This window comes from Centrocercus urophasianus, unplaced genomic scaffold (assembly GCF_019232065.1).
Source record: "Centrocercus urophasianus isolate 14NV4802_14NV808 unplaced genomic scaffold, USGS_Curo_1.0 seq_13, whole genome shotgun sequence".
Classification (NCBI taxonomy): domain Eukaryota; kingdom Metazoa; phylum Chordata; class Aves; order Galliformes; family Phasianidae; genus Centrocercus; species Centrocercus urophasianus.
Window position 1 is genome coordinate 10,140,731 of NW_024884475.1, and position 15,255 is coordinate 10,155,985.

At 38.8% G+C, this 15,255-nt stretch overlaps 1 protein-coding gene across 1 annotated transcript in view; it reads right to left on the minus strand.

Moving 5' to 3' along the window:
• The window catches only part of SORCS2 (sortilin related VPS10 domain containing receptor 2), a 510,780-nt gene that overhangs the window by 200,150 nt on the left and 295,375 nt on the right, over positions 1-15,255 (minus strand). The window contains exon 4 of the mRNA XM_042811760.1: positions 1,602-1,701. Coding sequence (XP_042667694.1) covers positions 1,602-1,701 — 100 coding nt within the window. The remainder of the gene's footprint in view (positions 1-1,601; positions 1,702-15,255) is intronic.

Below are 15,255 nucleotides of genomic sequence, written 5' to 3' on the forward strand. Positions count from 1 at the left end.
ATGGGTATATATGTACATTTACATGTATACACATATCTCCTTCTGGAATAACTTGCAGATCCTAGAAATCCTTTGATCTTCTGCTTTTGTTCTTTGCATACTACTGAACACCATCTACTGAGAAGCAAAACTCAACATAAAAATAGCATATTTAATAACTACCAAAAAAAAGACTCTTTAAGAAGTGGATTGCAATATAATATTAGTTCACTAAACTGAATTTATATCTCTAAGGTCTTCAAGTTGACTTGTGTAGAAAACACATTTTTCTAAGATAGTGTTAAGAGATTTTTTTTGTAAACCTCAGTGAGTCCTTCAGGCTTGAAATTCAGCAGTGATCTTAACACTGTTTATTTTGCCAGACAACTGGCACAATCACACAGTCACTGGCACACTGTACATGCTTTTATGCTCTACCTGGGTGAGATAGGAAAACTTTCCCACTGAGCTCTCAACCTTTTAGTTTTCAATCCAGAAACTGAAATGGGTAAAGATTTTTAAAAATTCTTTTTGGACTTGAAATAAACAGTAAATCTTAGCTTTGAGACAAACACTGCGCAGAATCTTCACGTGTTTGGTGGTAGTTCCACTCCAAGAAATAATTTCTAACTTTGAAGCAGATTAAAAATATGTTACCTAGGCATAGTATAGCTTGGTCTCACACACACACACACACACACACACACACAAAACAGTCACAATTGCAAGAGAAATGAAATATGTACTTAATCATCCAGGCAGCCTCACCAAATTCCACTGATTTTTCATTAAGCAGAATAGACAGATAATCACAACTAGCACTGTCCTTCCAATCACTGGCCTCTGCATGAAATCAATTCTTCTGTATTACACTGTAGTTAAAAGGCCCCTATCAAGAGAAAATTCTTACTTCACAAAAGACCCACTGCGTTTGTGTTATTCACAATGTATTTCACTATTCTTGCAGTTTAAATTTTGCAGACATAGAAGGGTTGTTGTTACTGTTTTTTTCCTCATAATCACTCTTCTTGTTGGTTCTTATATAGCATCCATTGTAAATATACTCAATGGGTCGATTTCATTCTCACTTATAAAGTCCACTTAATCTTTTAAAGAGCCATGAAAAGCTTCTTGGTTCAGTAATGATGTGGGAACATTTTTTAAGAAAGAGCTTGAAGGAGAGGTGTTTGTTATTTTTTAATTAAGGTTTTGTAGAGGATAAACATCATTCCAAATGACAGACTGTCCCATTCCTATACTTAATAATCAGGAACATCCAAAAGGACTTTGAAATCATATAAAAAGAATGAAGAGGTTGTATGCTTGACCCGACATTTGTGTGGATGTTTGAAAACCTACAGCATTTGTTTTTTCCTTTCTGTGGAAACCACTATGGAAAAGCGATCCCCAGAAGTTAGTGGCCACAAAAGTTTTCATGCCATTTTTCCCCTTGTATATTATTCAACAATAGGAAATATTCCAGTCTGATACATCACAGATAAAATTAGGGTGACCAGCTACTTGGTGAAAAACATTCCCCTATATTTTAAAGCCGATAAAACATTTCAAATACATAGTTGCAGTTTCCTCTGCAATATAAAACACCATTCTTTGCCACATACCTTTTTTTTGTTGGTGGGACAAATGTAGAAATTGTCAATAACAGTGGCAATCCCAGGCTGTAGATTCAACTTTGTGTATAATGTCCCAAAATCTGAGGACCTGTAAGAAATCAAACATCTGTAAGTACTTTCTTCTAAAGGCTTCAGCACAGAAATGCTCTGAGGAAAATAAGTAAATAAACAAATAAAAGATCACTTTGTATAACTATCCATTTTCATTACTCCTCTGCTACTCTTTTGTTCTCTTCTTTGCTCATTAGGTATTAAGAGAAACCTGCCAGAATAGGAATATTTTTCCAGATCTGAAAAGATATCACTAGCTCTGTCTTTATGTCACAGTCTATGCAATGCTGGTTTTCATCCTGTCACTATCCACAGCAGTATCAGAAGCACAAAACATACAATTTTCCATCACCACCCACCCACAAGTCTTGAAAAAATTGCTAAGCAGAGCAAAGGCTTGTATATGAATACTAACGGAAGCTGCTCAACCTTGCAGAAAAAAAGAATAGCTAATTTCAGAACCTGGTTTTGTGTAAAGAAGAATTTGGCCTAAGATCTGGGAGGCTCTGGTACTGACAGAAGTATCTACTCCTGAAGTTCTTTTTCAGAGGATCAGTATAGTTCTGAATAAATAAAATCAAAGCAGGTACTTGACCATCGGTATTTCTCACACACTAAGCTATGAATATTATAAATTGGAGCACTAAGCAGAAACTGTCTTGAATTCCTGGAAACCTGACAGCAAGAAATGACATCTGGTTTAGGTACCTGCATCTGCAGTGCCAGGTATAAAATCAATGATCAAGTAAAATGTTAGTTTAGCAATATGTTAATAAGCAAAACTCGAAGCAAGTCACATCCAAAATTAACTCCATCACTTTGGATGAAGCCTCATTTGTTCTGTATAGCATCAAATTACACCATATGGTCTCTCCATATTTACAATTTTTCCCTTCTTATTTGGAGGGGACTCATCTAAGGCATTTCTCCCTTTCTCCAGCAAAAAGCTTTCCCTAAGACAGAAGGTTGGTGGGTGGACTTCCATGGCACTACATTCTCCTCACTGGAATAACCATCTCTTTTAAACAGGACTGAAGATGCCCTGCCAGGTATCTCTTGGTCACACACTTTTTATTGTTCCTTACTGGGCTCTTTCTTGCATACTCCTCGCACAGGTGACTTATTGCTGATGTTCATATGGACAAGACTGAGTAAAGCAAGAGGGAAAAGTGAGACAAGGAATCCCTAGTTCACAATGTCCTTGACAGGTGGCTCAGAGCAGATCTCCTTCAAGCTACACAAAGCAGAACAATCCCCACTTGCCTGTAGGAGGGCACCTGGCCTCCATCTGCCCATGTCCCCATCCCACCAAGAAGGTCACTTAATCCAGAGGACACATGGTATGAAGCTAGAGATGACTACTTAGCTATCACTTGTCCAATTCTCCACATGTTGCAAGAACTTCTAGCTGTGGTCTTGGAGTAGCTTTTTATGGTTTTGTCATCATCAAGAACATGAGGCACAAAATCACAGAATCAGAGAATGGCTTGGGTTGCAAGGAGCCTCATGGATCATCAAGTTCCAGCTTCCCTACCACCTGCAAAATGTTACGATATGTCTAGATTATGCCCAAAGGCACAAAAATAATCACGTGTATTTACCTTATTCACCTGCCCTGTGTATGGGTACAAAATGACTGTGAAACACGGATCATACTCAGAGTCTGCAGCCAAAAGTATATCTATTTTATAATCGTAACCAAACAGATTTGACCCATAGTGTAGTTTTGTTTGCAGATACATAACAGTGCTTTACAAAAATTAATGTAATCAGAGTACTTCGGTTCAGACAAATAATGACGTAGAAATCAAATACATACAATTGCACTGCACTGGGTATTTAGCAACAAGCTAACTAAAATTCTAAGGGGAATAGGGTGGACAGTGCTAAATCTAATTTGCCAGAGGTGTATGACAGAAAAGAAATTGAAGGAAAGAGTAAAATACTGACTTCAGCCAGATGTACTGAAATCATGAAGAACAAGTATGCATACTGGAAACTAAGCCCAGGATATTCTCTTTGAGGAAATAATATCAGGTCAGTGGCTTGCCCAGTAATAAAATCCTGCAATCATTCTCTGAACCTTAAAGATGATCTAATTTACCTTGAAGAGGCAATTCCAGGATTAATACAGTGGGATCACTGGAGAGTGACACCGCAAGAGTGATGGGGATGGCAACTGCATCAAGATATGAAAAGAATAGAGGGAGGAAGCCAAAAAGGATAAAAAGTTCCAGTTTAAAAATTCCTATTCTAATTCTTAGTATTTATAAAAAGTATTACAAAGAAAGAAGAAAGTTATATCAAAAAAGGATGCTTAGTTAACAAAGGTATTTTCAGAGAAAGGTAGAAAAACTATAGTGAAAGTTATTAATTTCTTCCATACAAATGAGCTAACTCAAGGGGAAAAAAAAAATCAGGAAAAAAGAGAATTCTAATTTCAGTCTGACACAATAGGATAATGCATATCCATAAAGATGCTCCATGCTGATACCAGAATATCAGTGGATCTATAGAAAAATTTATTCATACTCAAAGACCTTTTTTCCCTTGAGGTAGCCCAAGAATATCAGCTACTCCTTAAGAAATCTACGTACAAGAGGATGTAGCTCAAGGACATTGCACAAGGGAAGAACCATCCAAAAGATTAGCTGGCTTTCCAGACCACAACTTTTTTACTTGAGCTATGTGTTCCCTGTTCCCCAACTCTGCATATATAAAGAATTAACATTTAACTAACAGAAGCCTCTGTAATAACTCAGCTGCAGGGTTGGGGAGGATGAATTCTGGGATTGCAGTGCATGCCTGCTTCGGGAATATATTAAGTAGCAGTACAAAATGCACTTTGTACCAAATTAGAAGGTAAGTTTTTTGGTTTTTATTTTTCTATTACAAAAAAAATCATGATCGTACTACGTCAAAAATGTGAAGAAGGAAAAAAAAAAAAGATAAAGGGAAAAAAAAACCACATAAACGTTTTGTACTCATCAGGAAAAAGTATTTTCTTTCTTCTCTAGAAATGCATGAAAAAATACTTCAAGGTAAAATGATAAGAGGATACACTTATGATATAAGGAGTAAAAGGAGACTTTAGGAAAATCCTTCCATAGTGCAGTTTGTTTGCAGTGGGAGCACAATAGCAGAACTTTATAAACCAAAGCAAGAAGTGAAAGGATTGGTTTCTTAACCATGGGCCTGACTCACAACTCAGAGGGCTGTGGATGCATTGACATTTTTGCTGTGAGACATTTCAGTGGATACAAAAAGCTATCCACTTGTTATCTCAAACTGCCAATTATCCAAGCATGCAAAAGTAGCTACAGAATATGTGGATAACAGAATCATTGAGCATCCTGAGTTGGAAGGGGCACATAAGGACCACGGAGTCATAGAATCACTGAAAGGCTTAAGGAGGAGACCTTAAAGCCCATCCAGTTCCAATCCCCTGCCATGGCTGCCCAGAGCTCCATCCAGCCTGGCCCTGACTGCCTCCAGAGATGAGGCATCCACAACATCTTTGGGGAGTTTGTTCCAGCACCTCAGCATCCTACGATTAAAAACTGTCTTCCTAATATCTAACCTAAATCTCCCCTCTTCCCGGTTAAAGCCATTTTCCCTTGTCCTATTAGTCCAACTTCTGATTCCACACAGCATCACCCAAAACCAAAAGCCAAAATGTAAGAACATTGCCCAAGCACTCCCTGAGCACCACCAGCTTGGGGCCATGCCCACCACCCTCTGGTGCAGATCCTTCCCCTAACCCCACCTGCCCCTCTCCTGACACAGCTCCATGCCATTCCCTCTGGTTCTTTCATTGTAACCAGCTAGCAGAGATCAGTGCTGCCCCTCTGCTCCCATTGAAGAGTTGCAGCTGCCATGAGGTCTCTCAGCCTCCCCTGCTTGGGAGACCAAACCAAGGTACCTAATGCAACCTGTTTCTGATAGGCTTTCCCACTAAGTAATAGGTTCTTTGGAAGTGTATGTATCTGCTGAAGTATGTGTCATTATTCATCTTTGCGTTCAAGGAAAAACCACTTGTCACTCTGCGAACACTGTGTTGAAATAGCAATCACTAAAATAAAACAGTATTACAGCACTGACAGAATTATGTCTTTTTATCTTGTTTTAATACAGTGAGCTTAAAGTATGGTTGGAAAACCTTCCAAATGGCACAAAAAATTACCCTGATGAAAAACAAGAAAACTCAAAACCCCCTGAACTCTGGGGAACTGTAGATCTTGTCTCTTAAAACGTAATTTTTTTTAACTGAGCTAAAGTAAATCTATGCCTTGTACAGCTTACAGCTATACCTAAACTCTGAGTCTGCACACTTTTCAAACACTGAGGGAGAAGATATGCAGCAGATACCAAAACAGATGTGAATCAAACGTTTGCCTATCCAAACTTCACTATCAATATACAGCCCTCCACTGACAACTCACACCTACAATATTTGTTAGTTGTCTTTCCAAAAGTTATTTACAAGTATATAGTAAAATAGATACAGCAAACATTAAAATGTAGATGGTAAGATGCTAAGGAAAAATATCTGATAAGTCAAAATGGCAAAATCCCAAGTAAAATTTAATACTCAAAGAAACTGTCAACTGAAAACACTTCCTTCTTCCTTTTATTTTTAGTGAATTGAAGAGATGCACCAGAAAGACAACGGTTGGAACACTTAGCAAATATTTTAATCAGATTACCTTTTTCTTTCCTCCTTGAAGATTAATTCTACAACCAAATGAACTATATCATAAAATCATCAAGGTGGAAAAGACCTCCTATACCATCTAGTACAGTCATCTACATCTACCAGTATTTCCAATTTCCAATATGGTGGTCGTCCACCACCAATATTTCCCCAATGAACTGTATTCCTTAGTATATTATCTAAGCTTTTCTTGAACACCTCCAGGGACACTGACACAACCACCTCCCCAGGCAGCCCATTCCAGTACCTAACTGCTCTTTTGGAGAATAAATTCTTCCTAATATCCAATTTGAACTTCCCCTGGCACAACATGAGGCCATTCCTTCTAGTCCTGGTGCTAGTTATGCAGGAGAAGAGGCTGACCTTGCTACAATCTCCTTTCGGAGAGATGTAGAGAGCGATAAGGTATCTCCTGAGCCTCTCCTCTTCTCCAGACTAAAAAATTCCATTTTCCTCAGCTGCTTCTTCTAAGTCTCGTCCTCCAGATCCCTCACCAGCTTTGCTGCCCTTCTCTGGACATGCTTCGGGGCCTCAATATCATTTCTGTAGTGAGGGCTCCAAACCTGAACACAATAGTCAAGCTGCAGGCTCACCAGTGCTAAGTAAAAGTGAATGATCACCTCCCTGCTCCTGCTGGCTGTATTATTTCTGATACATGCCAGGATGCCATTGGTCTTCTTGGCCACCTGGGCACACTGCTGACTTATGTTCAGCTGAGCCTTGACCAACTCCCCCAGAGCTTTTTCCTCTGGGAGTCCTTCAGCCACTCTGCCCCAAGCCTGTAGCACTGCCTGCGGTTTTTGTGGCCAAACTGCAAGACCCAGCACTTTGTTCTTGTTGAACTTCACACCATTGGCCTCAGCCCAGCAATCCAGCCTGTCCAGATCCCTCTCCATAGGGTCTTGCTGCCCCCAGGCAGATCGACACTTCCTCCCAACTTGGTGTCATCTGTAAACTTACTGAGGGTACACTCAATTCCCTCATCCAGGTCATCAATAAAGATATTAAATAGGGTAGGCCCAAGTAACAGCCCCTGGGGTACATCACCCATGATCAGCTGGATTTAACCCAGCCCCTCAGTCTATTCCCTATCCAGCAAAGATTATACCCGTTCAAGCCAAAGGCAGCCAGCTTCTCCAAAATACTGTGAAATACAGCGTCAAAGGCTTTGCTGAAGTATAGGTAGACTATGCTGGCCTTTTCCTCATCTACCAGGCTGGGCACTCAGTCATAGAAGGAGACTTGCCATTTTTGAACCCACACTGGCCTGGTCTAATCCTCTGGTTGTCTTGCACATGCTATGCAGTGCATAAAATTATAGAAATGTTTCTTTGATTTAATCTCCAGATTTACACTAAGCAGTCAATGTGTGCCATGGTGCAGGCAAGAGCTCACAGATAAACTGTTCACTACTTCAAATTTAGATGATACAGAATCTACTTTTTTTTTCTTCCCTTTTGCATGAAAATGAATTTATCCTGGCTTTATTTACCAATCCATTACTGATAACGTTAGCCAGATTCTTAAGAACTAACAACATCCTTTCTGATGAAGTTAAGTGCTATTGCTGTGTATTACTCTAATAAGTATAGAAGACAGTACAATCCTGTGTTTATATAGAAGTTGGTTCCATACTACATACACATGAAGAGTCCTTCAGTGTCAGTCATTAAATGCAAGCAAAATGAAAGACAAGCAGCTATTTGCGGTAACTTTTCAGCAACTTGTAAACATACATTCACATCTGACTGTAAAATACTATCTCCAAAAACTCCAAAGAAAGCAAAAAAAAAAAAAAAAAAAAAAAAAAAAAGCAAAACCTGAACATTTGCCCAATTAGAACTCAAGGGGGATCAAAATGTCACGATGTCTAGAACTGGACTTCCACTGAATGTCTAGAATGTACCTGACCCAATTGTCTGACCTGAGAGGGAAAAGCACTCCTACGTAGCCAGAAAAAAAAGGTAAGAACGAGGCTGCTGGTTACTTCAGCAAGACAGGTCTTCCCTTGGAAACTATGGTTACTAATTTCAAAACAAGGAAGGAAGAAGGTACTGTCTTGTTTTGCAATGTGCTTAAAAATGAAAGACAAAAGCTAAACAATGCTACATAGGACTGACAATCTGCTCCTCAGTGCTACACAGGACCTGGTCTGACTGACCCATACTGGCATGCCAGGCTGCAGTGCTTTGTCCTGATGTTGCAATTCCCTTTGCAGGAAGTTATTTCCAATCTCAGACTTTGCAATCTCACTCTGTCTCAGACTGACCCAGGCAAAATCTTAGCACAGTACAGAAAATTGATGGTATCTTTGAGGGAACGTGGAAGGTGGCAAGTTAACGCTCTCTTGCAATGAGGGTGATATTTGACACAGAAATTTAAGTTACAATTCTTCTTTCCCTACATATCACGCTTTCTCTTGCTGGTATCCTCTGCTGTGGATTTATCATGCATTTTTATTTGCTTATTACTTATAAGTAATATTATACACTGTATATTCTGTACAGTGTACATGCATGCATTTAAACTCCTACAGATAGCAGTACTGTGTCTTCAATATATGCTACGGATCTCCCGTAAATAACTGTATTTAAACATTCCTGCTTTGCACTGCCTTGATGTACACCACCACAGTTATCTTTTGCAGTCCTTCATTAGTCCTTCACTATACCACAAACATCCTGCTCATTACCCTATTATTGAGCTGCTTATCAGTTACATTTTTAAGCTCCTCATTACTTTGCTGCACAGCTCCAATAATTAGGCTTCATATTTTACAGGCTTCCACAACACTGCATTAGTTTCCATTAGCTGCAGTCACCACTTTTTCTCACGAAAATGGTTAGTTTAGGTGGGACATGTACTTTGAAACTAATGCCTTGCTGTATTAATTCAATTCCAAAGGCACAGAAACCACTGGTGGCACATACAAAAAGGTACTCTGTGAAGCCACACTCAACATACAGAGTTTTTTGCATTGAATACACTCAACCATATAACACAGTGTTACAGGGACAAGGAAGCCAAGACACATTGAGGAAGACAGGGATATGCTAAGATGTAATTCTCAAAAATTGCATTTACTAAGAAGATTGCCAGAAGCAGAAAACTTCGTATCACTTCTCGTACGATTCCTTTTTGGGGAGTGTTGTGATTGGAAATAAAGTAATTACAAAGGAAAATTTCTCATTTGTTACACTCTGACATTCTTTGAGGAAATCCATTGGTTTAAAAACATTTTCTTGTGAAGCTTGAATGGAACATTAACATTCTCCACCACAGAAAAATGTTAGGTATTTCTTATAGCCCAGGACTTTTATTTAAACCACTACACACAGTTGAAATATTTTTGAAACAACTTTATTCTCCCAGAAACAGTCAAGCAAGTCCTTGGAAGGCAATAAGGATGTTGGGATATATGAGAAAAGAGAATTTGGCCTTGTGCTTTCTGAACAGCAAGATTTCTTGCTGCAACAAGAACACTTAGAAATTTAAAAAATAACTGATAATACTTAAATAAACTTTATCTGCACATCATCAGATATTACTGTGTATTCCTCTAGCAATAGGCATTGCCAATTGTAATAGTTGGCTACTAAAACTCCAGTAAGGGAAACTCTTCTTTGACTCAATTTGTGGAAGTTTTTACTTTTCTTGCTGAAGTGCTGACCTCAGCTTTATGATGGCTCATGGTGAGAGGAGGTAGGGAGTGAATTACAGGGCCAGGTTGTAATGCTGTAGAAAGGTAAATACATCCATCTTTTGTAAATGATTGGACTGTGTTTCTCTGCCACTGAAGCTAAATGCCTGGAAGAACTGAGGGAATATCTGGGCACGATTGTAAAGAAGGAAAATATTCCCAAACAGTAAATAAATACAGATAAACAGACATTGCAGAATGTTAAGCCTTGTACTGAGTGTATTAAGGACCCACCAAGTCCTGCACAGTCATTTCTTGTGGGTTTTTCTGGCATGTTTCTCCAAAATTGCTTATATATCACAGATTGAGGCTGGGCAGTGCTCAAAGGGAGCTCAAGTTAGTCTAAAATATCAGCTTCTGCATCTCTGTTCTTAGAAGAGTAACTGTTCTAAGTTACTACAACTACCCTGGGCACAAAACCTGTACAAGGAATTTTAAGGCATCACTGAATCGTCACTGTACCACAGGAGTTCACTGCCTTGCTCACGTGGATCCACCATCAAGGTTGCTTTGAGGCACCTGAAGTCATGAAAATTTCCACACAGTTAAACAAGCTCGCATTTTCCAAAGAGCCATTAAAAGCAGTGTGCCTGCTACCTGACCTGCTGCTTTGCAAACACAGCGGTTCCACATACAGTTACCAACAGTGGAGCACATTTTGTGAAGCTGCAACCACCACTTCAGCAGGATATGTTTCTGCCTCTTGCTAATGACCTCAGCCATAATCTCCTAATAGCCTCTGACAATTCCAGTCCCTCTCCTGTGGCTGCAGTGACACCTGGGGAGGGCTTGGCCCATCAGCTGAAGCTTGGCCTGCTGTTGGACTTGGCAAGCAAGCAGCAATAAAACCCCAGCAGATGCTTCTGCTTTTATAGCAGCTCTTCCAAACCCATGGCCAGACATAAATCCAAAATAGATCTAGAAAAGAGACAAACAGTGCCACCATCATGGCTCTTAAAATTAGACAGCAAAACCATTCTTGTCTGCAGGACTCCGAGAGACCATTAGTAGGAGCAGGTGAAGTGTTCCTATAAACTGTACGGACATATAAACAAGGGGCAGCCACAGCAAATGTAGAACTGTATCACAGTTTGCTAGGGAACAGAATGCAAAAACAAATACATGCATTCTCATAGAAGTTTCCAAACTAAGATTGCACTTCCATAGCAACAAGTCCAGGAAGCAGGTGATTTTATGGCCATTAACACTTTCGTATGTACCTATGATGCTTCCACCCTATGGTCATCAATATTCTAAAATTAAATCAGAAAGATGATCCTTGGCAGAAGCAGCATTCTGCAGACGTGCCATGCTGGATCTGTTTTGTGAAAAGACAGTGGCAGAAAGAGTACATTTACAGCTGACATTGTGTTTTAACAGAGTGGCTGATATATGTCAGGGTGACATGCTAATACATTTGTTCACTCCGTGATGATTAACTGCTAACTGAAGCTCAGTCCACAACACAACAAATTGTTGCCGTGTAATTTCACATGGAAGTGAAAACAACCCCCACAGAGTAAGATTAACTCTTTACATTTAAAACAACCCAAATAGCACTCAAGGAGCTGAAAACTTCAATCACATTCTTGTCAAGCAATCAGGCAGATCAGGAAGAGAAAACTGTGACCCTGCATCTAAAAAGTCAGTGCTTTTTTTGAATGAGTGAAGATTGTTACATATTGTCTTGCTTTCCCTAGCAGCTACTTTTCAAGCTCAGATGAATCAACCCTGCAGGTGTTTGGGGTTTCCCATAGAGGTTGGGGGCAGCAGGAGATGGCCTACTTGACTCCAGGAGTTCTGTGCTGGTAGATGCTCTGAGTGACCAAGTGAATTAAAGGTTCTGGACCACTAACAGCTCTAGACAGAGGTCAGCAGAGAAAATGATCAGTGGGATCTTCAGACACTGCAGGAACAAGAGCCTGAATCCCAAGATGATGACAAAGGCTGGAAGCTAAGTGAGTGCTGGCATATGGAGAACAGCCCCTACTTCTACAGGTCTGTGACTACAAAATACCTTCAGTACCCTGCAAGCAAATGCAGGACTGGAAGCAGCATCAAAATATTGAACTGGCTGTGTCTGACAGCTGAGTAGCTCCATGAGGAAGGGCAGGTGATCGTAGTTGAGGACACTCCACTCCAGTGGATGGGGCACCCATCTGCTGACCTGACCTGCTGTGCTGTTTGTTGGGGCTTGGATCTGGGAAGTCGTAGAGACTGAGTTTTTTCTGTTCCTTAATTTTTTAATCCCTGTTGCTCTTTCTTATGGGCACCAAGAAGACTGCTACAGAAGCTGTGAGAACATACCAACTGTGACTACACAGATCTGGAGGCAAAGAAACCAAAAAGGACCAAGGTTGTTTTCTCCTCTGTTCTCCTATTGTGGGGAAAAGCACTTGAGAAGGCAAGAATGGATCCTCCAAGTTAAAATTTAGTTGTGCTGCTGCTGTTGACAACAGTGATTTAGTTTTTACTACCATAGGATCCTCTCTGGAGATCAAGGACTGCTAGAAACAGAGAAGAACAAATGTTGAACAAATCAGTATTCTGTTTTGTAAGAAATATTTGATGCTGCAGTGTAAGTTAAACAAAACTTCCTATGCACAGGAAACATTTGTAGTTCTATCTGTCGACATGTAAATAAATACTTAAATACTACTAAAGTAAACTGGCCATATGAAGTTATTACTAAGAAAAACTTCAACAGATATCACTTAGTTAAAACAAGAGACACCTTTCACAATCAAACTCTACAATAATTTCCAAAAAATCCCTACAAAATCTTTACAGCTGCCCGAAATGTTTACAAAAACTGTAAAGGCAATTACTTTTCACAGTTATTTACATCAGGAAATATGCCTGAGGGCCATTTTAATTCCTGTAATTAGTCTCTTCACATGACCACTTCCAGCCTTAATGGTGTTTTCCAAGCACTAACTGTATCAGCAGATCTTGAGCTAATTAAAAGCACACAACACCCATCCAGCAGTTAATTATATGACAAGAAAGGAGGGCAGCAAGAATGTTGGACATTGGTTTACACATAGACCAGAATCAAAACTGTACAGTTACAGAATATATAATGAAACTGGGGAAAATCCGTATGTCTGCAGAAGTGTTATATATCCACCGAGTGAGCAAAAGAATTCTTTCTCTTTTCAATAAAAAGAATCACTTCCTAGGTAAGTTTACTTTTTACTTCTCATCCACTGCGCTAAGATTCCCCAATGCGGAAATAGGTTCTCACTTGGAAGACTGTATAAATGTAGGAAGGACTACACCATATCTTGAAAAGTTCACAAAGTAATCTAACAAAAGATAAATAAATAGCCTTTCGGGAACCAGAAGGGTTAGCAAAAAAGGAAGAAGCTTAATGTATTGTAGGAAATCTGAGGCAGACCCACAGAACTACTGCCACACTTCCTAAAGATCTCTTCCAGCATTTAATTTCAAGGACCAAGATTTTTTTCTCTTCTCCTGTCTAGACTGAACCAGGCTCAATGATCAGATGTAAACGGACTTTAATTTTCTTTTTACTGAGACAAACCCTGATTATCACCAGTGAAATGATGACCAACTGAAAAGGCTTCACAATACACTTGTACAGATGTATGCAATATCTTCACTGTTGAATGCTTCTGAAGTAAATTCACCTGTAAGCACTTTCTATTTTGTATAATTTTTAATATCCTGTGCTACTAAAAATGACACATCTGAATCATAATTTTGTTGTTCCTATACATTTATTTAGAGAAAAAAGGGAATCTAAGTTTAGACAATGTTCTTCTATTAAACTGGTACCCTGTCTGTATTTAAAATTATCACTGATTAACCTGTCTGTAACATCTAATCCCATAAATGAATGAAACAGAAAAAATTTAAGAAAAGAAACAAAGCTGCTAGGGCAGGCTAAAAAGTTCCAAAAAGCTTGAGGAAAACAACCTAGCTTCTGAGTTATGTATTTGCCAAATGTGTAGCTCGCAAACTCTTACAAAAGTGTATTTGATAACCAAAAAAAAAAAAAAAATTGAGGCAGTAAATGAGGTGCTCTAAATGACCACTACTAAAACCTGATAATTCTTAGATGAAATTTCCCTGTCTTACTTATTTTAATTATTTTAATATATATTCTTCTAGGAGCAAGAAAATAGAAAACTTTGGCAAAGTAGATTTTTCCCCTTTATGAATTTCACTTTAAGACTTTGACAAGATCCTTCTGATCACTTTTAAACTGAGGAAGAGCATTTTCAATATCAGACAATCATACTTCCCAACCATATATAATAGCTGTCATTAGTTCATTAACAACTAGTCCAAGGATACCAAAATGGGCGTCACGCACACACGTTTTTCAAGATATAATTTTGTCATGTTCAGTTCTCTTTTCTTTATTAAGAAGTTGGTAGTAAAACTGATTGATGGGTAGTCTTATTGTACCAAGAGGACTTGTCATTCAACTCTTTGACCTTGTCTTCACACTAACAGCCGAGTGTCTTTGAAAGCTGTTTACTTCAGAATTTACAAGAGTATTAATGACAGGACGTCAGCACTTTTCAGGTTTGAAAAGACCTAATAATAGTAAATTAGCTTGGACAATAGGATCATCCATAATGTACTTTAACAGAGAGAGACAAACTTCATTATTCCACTTTATGATTTAGGACAAGTAGAGCGATTCTTAAGCTACTTTTTATTACGTTTATTTTTTATTGATGAACATTATTCTTTGAGGCCAAGATAGGCCAAATTATGTGGCAACAAATAAAAAGCTATTCTGACAAAGGACTTCAAAAATGCAACACCCTTTCCAAAACAGTTACAGAACCCAAAAAGCTGAGTCATTTCTTATTGAACAAGGTCTGAGAAAACTTGAGAAGCAGCCTGACTCGGAGCATATTTAATCTTTTATCATTACGTCCAAGGTGCAAAATAGGAACTATTTGTGCCTCTGTCACACACATGGGACCTCAATTCCTGTAGTTCAGGTTCATAAAAATGATACATATAGACTTAAGGAGAGAGGAAGGAAATCTTTCTCAATGGCAACAGTTTCCTTTGTTAGCAATATTATATTAAAATATATAAGGTAATTTTTATTAATGTGTTTATTTTGTATTTGTTAAAGACCCTTTTCTTTGCTGCATAGCTATCTCAGGAAGAAACGTCATCTTTTGTTC